Below are 18038 nucleotides of genomic sequence, written 5' to 3' on the forward strand. Positions count from 1 at the left end.
CTGTATGTCTGTATGTGTGTGTGTGTTCCCTGTGCGTGGTAGGTGCGACGATGTTGCGTCTCTGCGCGCTTTGCAACTGCGTGCGTTTCAGGCCAAACACGTGGAGGCGGGGCTGACGTGAGTAAAGGGAACGGTGCCTCACGCGTGATTGATTAGCCCTGGGTTATAAAAGCCCTTCGGGGCGAGATGGGAGGGTGGTCTCCGCTGACGGACAGTAGTGAGGCAAAGAAAGACAGAGAGAGAGGAGGAGGAGGAGGATAAGGGAGGGAGGCTTGCAGAAAGAGTGAAAAGGGAAAAGCAAGATTGAATGAAGCGGGCGGAGAGAAGCAAGGCAGAGAGTAGCGCGTAGAGGGTTGGAACGACAAGAAGACACAGACACGAGAGGACGAGAGAAGATTCACACGCGAGAAGATTGAGACAGTGCGCGCGACTGGCACAATCTCGTCCGCTAACTTATGTGCAAAGTGCAGAGATACATCAAAGGCTCGCTCAGTATGACTGGGTTAGCGCAATAGCCGTCAGACCTGTGTTCCAGGACTGATCATTACGCACGACACTTTATAGTTAAATTGACACTTCGTATTATTATTATTCATCCTTCTGAATTCAACCATCAAGTACATTTCGTTGGTTCTTTCCTCGCTAAACTAACCAGGGGGAGGTGGTGGTGGTGGTGGTGGTGGAAAGTCGCCAGCGTCTCTCTTCAAAAGGAAACGGGCATCAACAACAACACCACAAAACGAACCCAGGCAGTGGCCATGCGCACAGCCGAGGGAATGACGCTCTTCGTCTGCCTCCTCGTCGCCGTGACCCCGGCACGCACCGCAAATCGTTACGGCCGCTACAGCCGCTATCCCAGGCGCGGCCCCACTGTGCTCCCCGCGGGCAGAGGCGGCGACGGCGCTACCCGGGTGGGAGTCAAGACGCTCTACTTCAGCGGGCAGAGGGAGCAGCTGAAACTCAAGGGCGGCACGCCGCTGATCTTGCGGACGCAAGCTGCTTTCACCGTCGAGATGTGGATTCGGCCCGAGGGAGGGCAGCACTCGCCGGCAATAATCGCAGGTAAGAGACTTCGATCCGCTCACCGGTGCTCTTCACGATTCGCAAGACGCCGCTGCCGAGTTGGGTTGAGATCGCGACGGAAATTAAGGTGTTGTTCAAAGTTGTACAAATGTGGTCACGCACGCACACACCACAAAGACACGCAGACACATAGCTACCGGTTTATAAGACGCACTCTCCCATCACCCCGCAAACTATCGCTTTAGAATTCAAGGATTAAAAAGTGAGTATTCTAATCCAAAGAATACGGTAAATGTATTGCCTCAACGTAAAATAAATACACTCATTTTTTTTCTTCCCTACGATGTTTGCCGGTTTTACTGCGTGTTGTTCGGCATGATGTCCGACGTTTCGTTCCTCGCCATCGGAACCTATTTAAGAACTGAACGCAAATAGCCAACGTTTTGGCCCCGCGATTACATATCGCGTCGAAAAGATTTTGTACAGCGCTGCTCAATTCAGTGAGCCGACGCAGCTCCCGGCACGTGGAGCGAAACGTCGAACATCACCAGAGAGCCATGCAGCACAACAGCGAACACCCACGAGGTGCGTTTTTTTCTTTCTTAAGTCCAACAACTGACTGGGCATCCGCTCTTACGTTTAACGAGAACCGCCTGCAAGGTGTCGTACACATGAAACTCATCGGTTGCCCTCGAAGTTGAATGCAATTTCGTATCGTCGTCATCATCAGCCATGATTAATCCACTGCTCGATTAAAGCATTCCCCGAACGTTTGCCAACTCTCACGATCCTGCGACGAGACAATCCAGCTCGTGAGCTGATGTCATCGCTCCGTCTCCTCGAACGGTGTACGCTCGGATGCGTTCCATCTATCGGTTGCCGCTCCATGATTATTTCTGACCTTCGTTTGTTTCAACGGTGTCTAATACAACGAGGTATCTGTGGTCAGAGACGTGGGTGTCATTCCGGGTTCACCAATCGCATCGAGTACTGTCCTGGGTTTTTAATTAATTTGGTACAAAAAAAAACATGCCAGCTCTGAGAATTCGAAAAAATACATTTAAGGGTTCCAATGCCTCGCACCCCTCTCTATGGTAGATACGAGGTCACTTGAATGGATCTCAGACTTGATTTGAAGCTTTCGTGACTGCAGGAATCCATACTCTCTGGTTCTTTCAGTAAAGTCACGTAGGTAGAAAATTAATCGATCACGGCGTTTCGATCGCAACCCAAGCGACCGTCTTCAGGTGAGAGGAAGACGGTCGCTTGTGTTACGATCGAAACGTCGTGATCGTTTCATTTTCTATCTACGTGACTTTACCGAAAGAACCACAGAGTATGGCTCTCAGACTGTTGTTCTGCGATGTTTGCTTCCGCGGGCCGTTGCATGACACGACGGGATGATGACACCGTTCGCTGCGAGATGACGTCGACGGTACAAGTTCGGGGGTGGGGGGGGGGGGGTGGAAATAACAAACAGACAAATGAAAACGTCATGATTCAACACAGCAAAGCGTACGAAATAAGATCGACCGAAACTACCGTGTTGTTGTCAGAGCCGAGTCGGTGGGCTTACTGAGTGAGCTCATGGCCTTGAGCGCGCCGGGTACAATTCTCGGTCAAGGTGGGATATTAAATCAATCATACCTCGGGAGTTCATCGAAACTATCATCGTTTTGTAAATTCGGAGAAGTTGGCATAGCTTATTATATGGACATACTGATCCCCGTCAGAGCAACGTGGACTTTGCAAAAAATTGTTCAGGACTTCCAATAGAAGACTGAGCGGGCGATGATTGTGAAAGCGTGTGGACGTGCTGAAAAAGTCACGAAACTCTATTGGGTCGATACAATTGGTACCCATTTTTGGGGTGTTGAGAAGTTGTTCGTCCTATTCATCCAATCACCACCACGGCTCATGGCTCTGCACGGCAGACCGGCGTCTCTCCACGCTTGCTCGAGCAGTAAACCTAAACCGACCTTGAACACGATGCATGACACAGGACCCTACATGCAAAACAGAAAGACGTCGGATGAGATAAGAGTATCGTTTGCCTTTTTAACGGCAGGTCTCGCACGAAAACGAAACTTGCCACTCCGCTGAAGGTGAACGCTCCCTCCCGATTGTAAATACGCATTTTCCTCTTACTCCGCGTGCATGGCGTGGCACACAGAGACCAACGGTACAACATTCCCCTTCAAATGGCCATCGTTAACATCGGCAGGGCTCTTCCTTCCGCAGGTGAAACCGCGTACACACAGGCTACGCAGATCATACGTCACGTCAAAGTGATGTCCTGCTCGAATGCGCATTGATGCGGTGCTCGGGCATGGATGCGATCGGTCGAAAATTCCATATTCCTATGACGGGTCCATAGGAGAACAAATGTTGACTCTTGTTGGACGGGCAGGACTACATGATCACGTAGCAATCGTTCATCTCTCGGTATTTTTTGTCCTCATCATACTACGCTTGCGTTTGACAGCGATGTGCATGTAGCCGTACATCAAACTAATGTAGAGCACGGCTCACGTAGCATCGTTACTGACGGGCGTACCCTGTAGCGTAGTGCTCGTGCCGTGCGTCAAATAATCCCTGAGCCGGAAAACGAAGATCAAGAAGACACTCGCTTTCGCTCTGCTTCAACGCGGCCGGGTTCCAATTCATGGATTCTCCTCGCCCGCGGCGTTATCTTCTTCATCTTGTCAATGGCAGTGGCTCTATCATTGCTTCGACTCGTTTTAAAATCTGCCGCGCCTTTCCGCACTTGCCAATCAGCGACAGTGTGCTGTGGTTCGTTCGAGCAGAGAGGCGTTGGAGCGCTCGTGCGCGCCTTCGTGAACGTCATCGCAAGCGCGCACGTGTGAGTGAGTGAGTGGGTGCGTGCGTGCGTGCGTACGCCGAAAAGGGGGAGCGGTAGTGTAGCGGTTGGCGCGCTGCGCTACGAACCCAGCAGCGACCCGAGTTCGATATATATATTTGAAACGGTCATGGCCCTCCACGGGGTCGACTCAGCCTTAAATGAGTACCAGGGGCGGTGTGGAAACATCGCCACTCGGGAGACAAAGGCGGCCGGGCGTGGTGGTGGCCACCCACCCTCTCGTGTACCGTGCTGGGCTTCATAGGTGCTACTCGTTAACAGCACTTTCCCCAACATTCTGTTAAGGCTATATAAGGGATCTTTGTCTTTGCATGTGTGTGTGTTGAGGGAGCGTACAACGTGTGAGTGTGAACTCGTGCACATGCGCGTGGATGCGTATGTGTGTGTGTGTGCGTTCACACGCATTCACGCGCACGTATACGTGTGTGTGTGTTCCCATGCCCGTCTGGGTGTCAAAACGACCCTCCCTATCCAAATTTCAGAGCTCTGATGCAGAGGCGCTCGGCTCGTCTTGGCCAGTGCCTGTCCAAAGTCGAGCGGACACGACAGCCGTGGTTACACAGTGTCCTCTCTGGACACGAACAGCTGTCAAACTTTGGAACGGGAAGCTCACCCGCGACAGATGACCTTTTTATTGTTTCATTTGACTTTCTCGAGTTTCTGTTTTGGCCACTCAAGGAGACAAGCGGGTGCATTGAAAGCGCCCCCTTTTGCCGTGACATCGCGTGCTCGGTTTGTAAGCAGAGTGGTTGCGAACGAGCAAAGAATCACGCTTACCAAAAAAAACTTAAAAGCAAAGAACCTCCAGTGCGCACTCTTTGACGTTCGGATCAATCGCTGATAACGAGAAGCTATTGAGACCGGCACGGCCCACGAGTTGGGTGGTGTGGCCATCGCCCGGCACGGCCGTCTTTGTCTTCTCAGTTCTCATTCATGGCCGAGTCGACCTAGGGGAAGTCCAGGACAGGTTCAGACACGCGCACGCGCGCGCACCACACGTGTTAGCCGTGCCCGGGCAAATCTAACGAGAGAAGCGCAGTGCGCAAATCGCTGCGCCACGGCTCACCCTGAACGTACAAAGGAGAGACGGATGGCACCACAAACAGTCTGTGATAGACTGTTAGATGGAGCAGGCGCCTATTAAGGTCCGCATAGCGTGGGCGAGGGGTGCGATGGGGCGAGCACCCAAACCCATCCGCCCGTGGTCTCCGTATTGCATATGCCACGAGAGGGTGGGCGGCGTGCATCACGCTCGGCCGCCTTTGTCTTCCCAGCGACGAACCATTCAATAGTCGCTTGTGTTGGCCGTGAGCTCGAATTGAACCCGTGTCGCCGGGTTCGTAGCGCGGCGCGCTAACCACTATACTGCCGCTCCTCTATTGACCAACAAAGATCCCCCGTGTAGCCTTAACAGATAGTTGGGGCAAGTGCTGTTAGCGAACACCTTTTAAGGCCTGGAACGGTACACGAGGGGTTGGGTGGCCAGCACCACGCCCGACTGCCTTTGTCTCCCCAGTGGCGATGTTTACACGCCGCACAAGATACTCATTTGATACTGAGTCGACCTAGGGGAGGCCCAGGACCGGTTCAGATAATCGTCACACTGGTGTGGGACGTGAGCGGGAACGAACCCGGGTCGCCTGGTTTGTAACGCTACGCTACCGCCCCCCCCCACACACACGAACACACACGTGGACACGCACTCCACAGCGAATGAGTCGTGGGCGCATTTGGACTGTCCGCAATAAATAACGCGCCGCCGACGCTGCTGCTGCTGCGCGCACTATCGCTCACGTCGCGGTCATTCAATTTGCCTGCAACAGTGGCACTTCAAAGGGTCTTGCTTTGTTGGCGCGGCCCACGGGCCAGTCACTGCTCGGCGAAAGCCGCTTAGGCATGCGTCTTGCGGGAAGAGGTGCACGCGGTTCTAAGTGATTACAGAACTCACAGTGGGGGTGGGTGGGGGGGAGGGAGGCTTTGGCGTGTGCGGGGAAGAGGTTGGACGTCTCTCCTCCCAACCACCACCGCCCCACCCGCCCGCCCCAAACTCCCCATCCACACTTTGCTTGCCCTGGCCGCGTGCGCATTGGCAATACTCCGAACACACTCTAGGCACGGGACGCGGCAAAAGGAGCGAGCCGTGGTCGCCGAGAGGGCTCGTTATAGGGGCCGTCCATAAATGACGTCACGCACCTGGGGTGGGGGGCGGGGTCAGATATTTGTGACGATGTGTGACGATGGGGGGAGGAGGGTTTGAGAAATATGACGTCACATCAATATGCGCAACTTTAAAATAAATATAGAATTGTTATAACAACACTAATTGTTATAACAACACTCCTACAACATCAGAGTGCAGCGCCACATTAAATACGCACTACAATGACCATAGTGATTTGAAGCATGTTTTATTTTAAAAATGGAAATATTTTTTTTGGGGGGGGGGCAGAGCTTTGTGACGTCATATTTAAGGGGGGGGGTCTGACTTTTTGTGACGCCGTGTGACGAGGGGGGGGGGGGTCAAAAATCGTCCAAAATCGCGTGACGTCATTTATGGACGGCCCCATAGCCGCGTTCGAGCCGCGTTATGGCGATAATGAAGGCGCAGACGGCGAGGCAGCGGAAGGACTGTGACATTTGGTCGTTGAAGTCGATCGAGCGACGAGAAATAAGAATCGATTACTGCTTCGTTGGCCAATTACTACAGCTGGTCGCCAACACATCCTGCCACCATAAGGGGAACCCCCCCCCCCCATGACGTCACCAAGTCCCGGCCGTGACCTCCCGTCCAGCGGCACAGAGGGGGGAAACTGAGGTCAGACGTTTTCATTTCGTGCTAATCATAACCGAAAACGCTTAAAGTTACAGTATGGAATAGAGCACAGTGCGTAGATGCCCCAGCTATATAATTCACGTTTGAATACACAAGATAGCTTTGAATGAGTCTCAAGAATCCTGTCTTTTTAGGAGGGTCCTGCAGTGAGATATTTGGCGATTAAAAAACAAAATTTGCCTTGCACGCAAGAAATCTGAGCACCTCGGACAAGCGAGTGGATTGCAACAAGACAATTATGGCAGACAGCTGTCAACACGCGTACATGACCTCTCAGCAGCACGTAACGTTAATACGTGAAGGCGACTGGCAATGGTCCTCCCTTAGGTCGACTCAACCTTAAATTGTTCTTTCGTGCGCCCTGCCGGCCTTAATAGGTGCTCGCGAACAACAGCACGTGTGAAATGAACATTGCTACTACGAAGAGGGCAGAACGCAGAGGGTTGGAGGTTTGTTTTGCACACTCCATACCTCCACCCTGACTGCCAACGGTTCGGGCAATGGTCCTTTTTCATGGCAGAGGTGGCGCCTATCCAGGAGACATCCAATGGCTGCAACGTCACATACAGTACCGCACTAAGATATAAAGGGTTTTGTTTTTTCCTGGAATGGCAGGCAATGCTATTCCCCTTATTTATTCACGCTCAATTTGATGGGAGACATCACGCTGGGGATGTGTGGAGAACACACGCGTGTCTATCTGCGGCCCAGACTACTCTCCCCCCCCCAGTCCGCAGTTAGTCAATCGGCAACTCGCGTGTGCGGTGGGGTAACGAGTGGGTACTCCGAATCTCAGTGTGGAAGAGTAGACCAAATACCCCGCTCCCTTTAGAGATGCTCTCCAATGCTCCCTCCAGTTGCAGGGGCTTCCACCAGCAGCGGCGTGAGAAAGCGATTCCAAGGGTCTGTACTTCCTGTGCCTACTCTCTCTCTCTCTCAGTAGCCACGGTGCTAAATCGGGCAGGTTTCCCTCGCAAGTCGAGTTGTGAGTTTCGACGGGGGAAACTGTGCGGCCGCCTCCCTCGCGAGATGTTGCGCCCGGCAGAGAACCGGCACTCGGAGAGAACTCTGGAGGTTTGGCACGCGATGGGGACCGAGCGAAACGAGCGGGTTCATCCGGAACGCCTTCCGCGCACTCGCGCACGTTCAACAGTCGTGTGCACGAAGCGGCCTCACGGGGAGCCGCGCGGACGAAACCACCGTTCATCTTCTTGGTTCTTTCGGTAAAGTCACGTAGAATGGAAATAATAAAATAATAAAAATAAAACATAATAACATAATTCTCACGACGTCTCGGCCACAACGCAAGCAGTCCGTCCTCAGGTGAAGAACAGGTCTGTCGAGAAGACAGAGTCTGAAACCACCGTTGTGCAGGCACAAGCGATAGACTCCCAAGCGCGCACCTCCCCCCGCGCCGTCCACTGTGTTTTGCGTTGAACCCAAACAAAGAACAAGCGGAGGCAGCGCACCCAATAGTCACGGGAGGGGCGATAGAGAGAGAGAGGAGTGAGTTTTGTGGCAAGTTGCACAAAACCGCGTCGTTATTTGTTTCTATCACAACACGCAGCGTCGTGACCACGAGAACCCGTTTGACCTCTCGAGCTGAGAGTTGCACAATTTGCTTCCTATTCACAATTCGGCATTCAATGTCTTGTCTCGGTCGGGGAGATTGATTGCTCACACCACCACCGTTTGTGGGAAGGCCTCGCTCGAGGGAGCTCCTCTCGAGGGCACCTTTGGCCTACTCTTCCTGCGCTACGGAGAGCTCTCGACAGAGGTGAGAGGGCCCCACACTTTAACCCACCTCACGTGACCTGTGGACCGATCAACTTCCGTTTCCTATTTATACTGCCGCTTGGATAGCGGCGCAGGTATTTAAGAAACTTGCACCATTGCTGTAGTTCGTGAGCCCAAAGCAGACAGTTCACCTGTTTGTACCTCCTGTTGTGGCGGAGCTTCAGTGGTTCCAATGTCTCTATGTGGCCAACAACAGTGAAAGATGTCAAACCACTTGGAATGAGTGGGTAATCAAATCATACACCCTTGTTAGCCATTAAACTAATTGCCACTTCTAAGATTTTTTTCCTATCTTTGGAGGTTCCTTGGTTGGCTACCAAATTTCCGCCGTGGCTCACATGGATTGCAAACCTCGGTGTGCTAGCCATTAACACTACGGCTGCATCCCGTGGACTCTCCCCTGTATATTTCGTCAAGTTCATCTGTCTGTTCACATGACAAAGTACACACAGAGAGAGAAAACATTCCACTAAGTCACCGCTTTCATGCAAGCGGCCTCTGGAATTTGAGAATCTCCGGTCCAGAGTCTTTAAACGTATTGGCAACAACAAAAAAACGCACCAAGAGGAATTCCCAAACAATGTTTGTTACACACTGGCCTCGCGTCACCGCTTATGGCCACGTGTAAAAGGAGCTGGGCACTCGCCGTTTGGGTTTTATTTGAGATGAGATGTGACGACCGCGCTTTTACGTGGCATCTACGGAGGGGGGTGGTGGGGAGAGAAGCTCGCAAGCCAGGAGCACCTTCAGACAAGGCTCTTGCCAGGATACCTTTAACTGGCGTTCAGCCATCCTTTTGAAATCTCTTGGCAGGTCAGCCTGCCAAGCACACACACACACACACTAGGCTCGATGGAGAAAGGGAGGGAGGGGAGGTAGGAGAGGGAGCAATTGCATTTATGAAGAACTGTACTAATAATTCTATCATGCTCAGCGTAAAAAGCTCAGACCCATACGTGTTGAGAATGTAACATTTTACGGTGGATTTGTATCTTGGTGCATTCACCGCCCACGAACCACAGCGCCTTCATTCGCGAGCGTCGTATTATGTGGACGGTCTCGTCAGGTCTCGGAAGTTCGTAGCAGAGAGACTGCCCAATGAATACTGGATGTTGTTAGGCTTAGGCGGTGAGGAGCCCATGAGATGCGTGCTAACGACAATGCATTGCTGAGGCGGCCAGGAGGTTCCGGTAGGGCGATGAATTGTTGAGTCCGTGTGGAGATTTTAGTGTGTGCCCCTTCCCCCTGGGCATAGTACTCCGGTTACATCCCGCATGGAGCCAAACTCTTAGTAATGGAATTGATCTCAGCAATCCCGATGCAGAAAAGCCTCCTTGAGATGCCGTACCTTGGCTCGTCTTGAGACTCGGTGATGTTTTTTTCTGGATATAAATAAGAGGGCTTGATTGTTTACCCGGTTTCTTTGCTCATAGAGGGGGGCCCACGTACTATGGAGGCAATTTCGCTGTTTTGGTTTGCCAACTTCCTCAACATCACATTTTGCGATGCTTCGCAATCATCTCGCTTTGCATGCACACCGCAAACTTAACCGATTGGCTGACATCTCAAACCATCGGTGTGTTTCGATTTAAAGCTTTCGTGACTGCAGGGATTCATCTCCTTGGTTCTTTTGGTAAAGTCACGTAGAAGGGAAATCATAAAATAATACAAATAAAACATAATACAATAATTCTCACGACGTTTCGGCCACAACGCTGTCTCCCCGGCAGACCTGTTCTTCACCCGAAACGTCGTGAGAATTATTTTATTATGTTTTATTTTTATTCTTTTATTATTTCCCTTCTACGTGACTTTACCATCGGTGTGTTGTCGTACGTGGATAATTGCGTCCCTGTGTCGTTGCTGTTGGCTCCCTGGTTTCTTGGTCCGGGCCCTCCTGTTGTCATGTTGCTCTTCCTTCCTCTCTACCACGGTTCCTTGCCCTCACCTCTCCACTCATCCATCTACCCACCCACTCCCAAGAGGTGGGGGGGGGGGGTGGAGAAATAATAATTTAAAGGTACAGCGAGAAGAATACGGTGGTGATGTCACTGCAGTCGGGAGAGCATCATACAAGTGATGTCACGGTGACATCTGCAAAGGCCTCTTGACCGTAACTTTAAAGGCTTTTCTTTTTTGTTCTTGCACACGGCATAACATGGCATCGCTACTCGAGTAGTTAATTTATTCCGCGCAATCAATAGCGCCGTATATTTTTTTTTCACCGGCACAAATGGACCTGAATCGATACACGTGCTGGCCGTTACCACTGCTACTGAGCACAAACCCTTTACTTGCGATGAGACATGGGGTGCTGTTTGACTTTTTTTTATTTCTTTCCCCTCCAACATTATTCCAATTACGCTGCTGTCAGCATCGTATCACGAGCAGACGAATCCATTCGTAAATCTCCCAGAAATAAATGCGACGACTGTCAATTAGAACAGCTGCATATAAAGCACGCAAATTGTGCCTTTTGTTATTGTTATCCTTTACACACTTTCCCACACAGACACACACTGCTATGAAATCGATTTGTTTAATTTTAAGAGCTGACAAATTAGAAACGTGAAATCGTGATAATTTTTTTTTCGTGCAGTTATCGGTGACTGCTTTGAGCCCATCAACTCAGCTGCACCTTCAGAACTTTGTGTAACCGCACCAAAGTTTGCTAAAAGTCTCCACGTCCTCCGAACGCGTCTACGTTTGCGTATGCGAGCGGTTAGTGACTCGGCCGAAACCAGAGTTTTACTTAAATTGAGAACTGATCGCATGTGGCTGAAATCTGGATTTGAACCCAAGATATCAGCGGTGCAAGCTCTGAACCACCAGACCACCTCCCATGTGCATTTGTTTTTCAAAGCAAAACTCTGGCCCTATCTGCCACCTTAATCCCAAAGAGTAACAGGTAACAGAATTGTATCTTGTGCTCCCCAAAGGTATCATATCATAGCCACGGAAGTGTTGATGATCAATAGAGATTGAGTTTTTGAGTCTTAGATAGACGATCTGTATGTATGACCGGGTGGGGTCCATTGAGACCGAACGTTTCTTTTGTCAAGGGAGACCTGGGTTTAAATAATTACGGCAAAACAGAAAGGACATTCAAATGTGTCAACGCAATGATGGAATTCGCACCGTGTGAAACATTTCTAACAATTATAAGGGCGTGTGGTTAGCACACTACGCAACGAAGCTGGCCACCTGAGTTAGATTCCCGGCGACGGCTAATATTAATGCGGAGTGACATCTGGACCCCAGTTCAGCGTGGTGAAGTATGGTCAAATAACCCCCACAACCAGCAGACTGACCAAAGGGTTGAACACTGTTTTGTTACTAATGAAGACTCGTTACCGTGCAAAGGCCTTGGCATCTCTGAACATGCACATATACTAAGCAGAGGGTAGCTCTGTGGTGTGTCTGCTTGTGCCGCCACGATGTCCGACGTTTCGCTCCATGTGCTGGGAGCTGCTTCTTTTTAAAATTAATCAAGAGCCCAGTACAAAGCACGAGCGATGGAGGGGGGGGGGGTATCCGTTCTGTGAGCTTCTTAAAGAACTGAAGAATCTCCACATGGGTGGGAGGGGGGGGCATCATGCCAAAACAACTCGTGAACAGCACATCGTGCCCGTGGGCCTCCTCTGGGTGCTCCGACTTCCTTCGGTATGTACGAGCGCTCATTAATTGGCCCGATGAAATCATAACGCATCGAGGACAGCGGTGCTTTGGGCAATTGTTGGAAGGCAGGCGCCATGCCCACCGCCTTCCGGCCCGTGCCTGTGCTCCCTCGGCGTTTGTGCGATGCAGTTTTGCACGAACTTCCTGCATGCGCAACCGCGGACTTGTACGCGGTAGGAATCGGTGTACCGTCCCACAGAGGTCGCAAACGGGTTTTGATTCCTTACCCGTACCCGTACCCGGCCGTACCCGTACCCTACCCATACCCGGCCGGGTATCGGGTAGGGTACGGGTATCGGGTACCTGATTGCGACCTCTGGGATGAAGCCATGTTGCAGGCGTGGGTGGGTTGATTCTAGGAACTTGAATTGTGAGAAGAGACAAGACGTTGGGAAATGAGTAACAAACGGTTACTCACCAGTGACTCAGGGTCTACCGGTACCCGTACCCGGCCACACCAGGGTCGCAAACGGGTACCCGTACCCATACCCGGCCGGGTACGGGTAGCCGGGTATCGGGTAGGGTACGAGTATCGGTACCCGGTTGCGACCTCTGCCGTCCCATGAGCAGCTTGGTGCAACTCCGTGATGCTCTCACGAAGGTAAAGGACTCAAACCGGGCAAGGAATGGACTCGGAGGTTGGTGGGGGGGGGGGGCGGGGGGGGGGGCGAGTACATTATGCGTCTCAGAGTCACCCAAGCCGCTCATCGTTTATTTATCAACCTTCGTGAAATATTAAAGTTTGAGAGCTGTGTCTTGATGAGAGCAACTTGACACTGATGAGAACAAGCTCGCTAATTGAACGCCCCTGCACTCTGCGTCGCTGCTTTTGATGGTGGTAATAATAATAAATCTTACATCGTTCAGGTGTAGTAATGTGTGACGCTCTCAAGAGCAGCAATTCAGGGCCCTTTTTGCCAATCTACTGCTGGATGAAGGCGTCCACCATGCCTTGTTAGTCATGGAGGTTGTTTGACAATACTTCACCATGCTGGTCCGTGTAGGTTTGGTGAAGGTGATTAGGGTGGGTGGCCCGGATCTTGTTCAGTTATAATTTGGACATGACCAGGATTCAAACTTAGGTGGGCCGGGTTCATAGCGGCAGTGCTCTAACCACTCTCACACTGCTTCCCCTAACACTGTGGTGTAACTATACACCCCGTGTTGTCAATCCTCACTAATTTACAGACTTCTTTTCAGGAGGGTCGTGTGTGGTGGTGGATTTTTATTTCATTTTAAGATGTGTTCAGCCAATTCATGGCTGCAAACATCTTAGTACACGGGTGGGGAGGAAACTGATGCGCCCGGAGAAAACCCACAACCACAGTGCTAGGAGGCAACACTCTACCCCCGTACAGATGGAAACAGATGGCGATTAGTCCACTTGCTGTAACGCCCTCTCTTGGCTAGCCAGGGTATGGCATCTTCTCGACGCCCACTGGAAGGGAGTTAAGATCTCGCCACCGTGGCATAGATGTTAACTCCCTCGCCCGGTATGCAGGATGTCGTGGGTTCAATGCCGACCCTGACGCCTGCTATATATTTGAAGTTTGCTTGTTCTCCCCCGTGGTTGCGTGGATTTTTCTCCGGGTTCTCTGGCTTTTCCCTTCACATTTAGAACCAACATCACGCGTTCAGAATATTTGGCTGCTCTACATTTCATCATGCTGGTCAGCGCAGGTTGGCGACATAGGGGGTTGCGTAGACATCGGAGCAGAGGAATACAACGACGGCTATGGATTTTTCTAAGCTGTTAATCTCTGCCCGCAAAGTATCCCCGCAGCCCACGACGCCGATCTTGTGCAAGGTGGTTTGCCCATCCGAGCATTATCCAGACTCAACTCTGCTTAGGACGAGGTGGGACTACCCACACAGCACCCCACCGCATGCTTGCGACCTGCCGATCGACTAACTGCAGGTTCACCCGTTCATGAAGCTGGCCGGACAGAGGCAGCGGTGGCGTGATGGTCGTGGTAGGGGTGGTGGTAGGAGTGGAGGGATGTAAGAAACGTGCCACCATTGTTTCAACTGCCGTGCTGGGAAATAAAATCGAACCGGCGACCTCTGGCACGCGAGTCCAGTGCCGCTGACCGCCACGAGCACAGGAGAATTCCTCTCGTTTTCAAGAAAGAAAGAAAAAAACGTAACCTGGCATATAATCTACAGCATCTTCCCCCCCCCCCCCCAGTAGCAGAAGCCACTCATATCGACGTTCGGCAGTCAATATTCGCTCAAGGGATCGATTCCGTCATCCCAACGCGATCGCGGCTTCCCAGTGACCCGGCCGTGGCGCAGTGCTTTGCCCTTTGATTAAAAGCGCCGTGCCACAGAAGACAGCTGCACGTCCGAGCCGTGCGTGCCCTATCACAGCCGCGTGTGAGTGGGGAGAAGCTGGCAACCCTCAATGCCTCCAAACCAACGGTGCCAGCGTGGGTTGGAAAAAAATAAGACACAGACTCAGGTCATCGCAGGTTACTCTCGCATCGAGTTAGACGTAATGATTTACGGTGTCAAAGGGCTGTGAGTGATGATGGCCTTGATGAATATCATTATTGATGGTGTTTGATGATTGATGATGCGGTTTCGCACATCGCCCCTATCGTGCGCCACGCGTGTACGCGAACGCACAAAGACGCAACCGGCGGTAAGTGAGAAAAAAATAAACAAGGAAACAGATACTGTCCGTGTCTATATATGAATTTCTAACGTAAGTATCCATATTGACTCAAAGGCAAATATCTCCCCAGTATCGCCTGTAACAGACTGTGGGGGCAAGTGCCCTTAGCGAGTACAGTGAGGGAAAAAAGTATTTGATCCCCTGCTGATTTTGTACGTTTTCCCACTGACAAAAAAATGACAAGTCTATAATTGTAATGGTAGGTTAATTTGAACAGTGAGAGACAGAATAACAACAACAGAAATCCAGAAAAACGCATGCTAAAAATGTTATAAATTGTTTTGCATTTTAATGAGGGAAATAAGTATTTGACCCCCTCTCAATCAGAATGATTTCTGGATCCCAGGTGTCTTTTATACAGGTAACGAGCTGAGATTAGGAGCACACTGTACCTATGAAGGCCGGCACGGCACACGAGGGGGTGGGTGGCCAACACCACGCCCTGCCATTTAAGGTTGAGTCGATCTAGGGAAGGCCCATGACCGGGTTCAGATAATCGTCACTGGTGTCGGCCGTGAGCAGGAATCGAACTCGGTGCCGCCGGGTTCGTAGTGCAGCGTGCTAACCACTGCGCCACCGCTCCCGAAAAGTCACCCGGAATAAGTATAACCCGTAAAAACAAAGTTTTTCACTCTAAATCCTTTATATGCGTGGCGGCTAGAGTCCTCTCGTCCTCTGGCTTGAGATGGCTGCCACCTATGGGTCAGATGATTGTCTGCCAGTATTAAGCAATTGGTAATTAAATATTTAATTTATTTTCCCTAAACAGTGTAAAATTTGAGGAAAAAATGTTCACGAACATTAATTGTCTCGCACAACGAGTCTGTGCTGCAAAATGTCAGCTCGATTGGATCACGGGAAGTGGGTTAAAAAACGACCGAAATATTTGCACGGTCGTAAGCAAGCAAGCAAGCAAGCACGCAAGCAAGCAAGCAAGCGAACTTAATATAAAGGATTTAAAAATAACGACGAAAGACGAAGATCCTCCGCATAGACCTGAACAGACTGTTGGGGCTTGTGCTGTTTGCGAGTAGCACCGATGAAGACCGACACTGGCACGCGATGGGGATGGGTGGCCAGCACCGCGCCCGGCCGCCTCGCGAACACGATACGACAAATGCAGCCCTCCCCAGTTAACATGTTGGGGCAAAACGGTTTTAATCACGTTCCAACGTTTGCTCAACCTTGGCAACGTTTACCGGGTAGTACTAATCCTGGTTGTGTACCGTCGGGGTAAGTCTTGATAGAAAGCACCCGTCGTGAGCCAATTTGGATGTGTCCAGACATTGGCTGCAAGTAAGAGCTGGGAAATCGGATTATTTTAGTAATCGGTGAGCCTACCAATGATCGGCGTGATTGCTCGACGAATCGGATGGCTGTTAGTGAAAGATTCTCGCGCCTAATCCCAAATGTGCCGCTGGACGGAACGTGATGGGCGGGACTTGGTGATGTCATCGGCACGATTGGCTGTGATGTGACCGGTCGGGCAATTTTACGCTTTCGGGAGGCAGGATGCTGGGCCCGGGGTAATATATCCAAAGCGTGATTAAATAAATACATAATGCGCCGTTATAATGTTGTGGATCGTGTCGGTACAATGTCCATTTTTAGGTATTAACCCTCCAACCACCCAAAATGGACAATCGAATCAGATTGTCAATTGATTAGTTTTTTTGGCAAATTGCAATGTTGAAAAGCAAGCAAAATGTTTACTATGTTTAACAACCTTATTTTGTTCGGGCTCTGTCAGGTGCTGGAGGGCTATAATTAGAAACTATTGACTGTGTACCTCCACAATCTAACCCAAACTAACCAATTATAAATCATAACATTGGGCATGAAAGCCTCCATATCACATCACAGCAAACTATTTTATTATAATTTGAGCGTGTTAATCTATTTAATCTACTCATTTTCAGTAGCTCAAGTGGAAAGCATTAGTGTAGCTGGTACCACATCCAGCCACACACACACACACGCACACACATTCACACGTGCTCACACACACACAGACACAAATGCCGTTCTGGGATTACATAACTTAAACCAACGTAGCCCAGTGCAGTCAAACCGCCGTAAAAAAAAAATCTCTATTTTAAAGCACATGTCTTTTAGCTTTAGGTAAATCTCTTACGTAACGCAGGGAAATTACGCCTATTCCCCAAAGCCCACTTTACCCCATATCTCCCCGCCTTCTCCCTGCTGTCTGGAAAGAGGAGTTGAGAGGAGGTGGGGGTGGTGGCGGACCGATCGTTCGAGCGCACGCGGGCGCGTGACGCCAAGGGTGGTGGAATGCTCACAAGGCACGCTGCATCGCACCGCGTCTGCAGTATCAATCACCCTGCTAACGGGCTGCTCGGTGAAAACCAGTGCAGCGAGTGAGCGAGCAAGCGAGTGGCAGAGCGCGGTGTGAGAAACCATACACTTTTATTCACATTTTTGGATATCAATATATAAATGAATTACGCTTACCAAGCACAGCCGCAAAAGGCCCAAAATGCTGAGAGGCCAGCGATGAACGGCACCGTTGAATGGGTAATAGATAAGAGTTGAGACCAGGGCTTAATTTTTCGTAGAAATATTTTTTGTTTGTGGAGCGCAGTTCCCCCCTCCCCCCCCCCCACTGACAGCTCCGGATGAAAGGAAGGTCTGGTTTGTACGTCTCCTGAACCGAGCGAGGTTTTTGCGAGAACTTGCGAAAGAGAAGTCGACGGGACGGGAGGGAATTCCGAAGTGGAGCAGCGAAGAGGAGGAAAGCTTCGCGATTAAAGGGGGGAAGTGACCGCGACCCACAGCGTGGTGTTTGAACAACAGTACGGATGCGATGGATGCAATGCGATGCAACTTGCTTGCGTGCAACACACTTCACGCAGAGCGTCCCAAGGAATTTCACAATAAAACAAACTCTGACAATTACGAAAACCAATTCGCCAATCAATACTGCACGAGGGTTGTGTTTTTTTTATTTGACTCAAAATATTTGACGGTGGCAGCGTGGCTGGTGTAACTCTGGGCGGAGTTTCAAAGGCGGTGGTCCGTGACGATGGGACATTTCACTTGTGTGAACCACCTGAGGTGCTTTCACTTTAGAGGTTCCATTGTGGTCGTATGGCCAACAAGTGAATTAGCTGATAATCATTTGAAATTAG

General features: G+C 50.7%; 1 protein-coding gene across 1 annotated transcript in view; it reads left to right on the top strand.

Annotated features, from left to right (window-relative positions):
- The first annotated feature begins 215 nt into the window (after positions 1 to 215).
- The window catches only part of LOC133354584 (pappalysin-1-like), a 126609-nt gene continuing 108786 nt past the window's right edge, over positions 216 to 18038 (top strand). Inside the window, 1 exon segment of the mRNA XM_061571534.1 lies at positions 216 to 1062. Within this exon segment, the coding sequence (XP_061427518.1) occupies positions 759 to 1062 (304 nt within the window). The 5' untranslated portion in view covers positions 216 to 758.

This window comes from Lethenteron reissneri, chromosome 48 (assembly GCF_015708825.2).
Source record: "Lethenteron reissneri isolate LAM-NWPU_2019-01 chromosome 48, ASM1570882v1, whole genome shotgun sequence".
NCBI classification, from domain to species: domain Eukaryota; kingdom Metazoa; phylum Chordata; class Hyperoartia; order Petromyzontiformes; family Petromyzontidae; genus Lethenteron; species Lethenteron reissneri.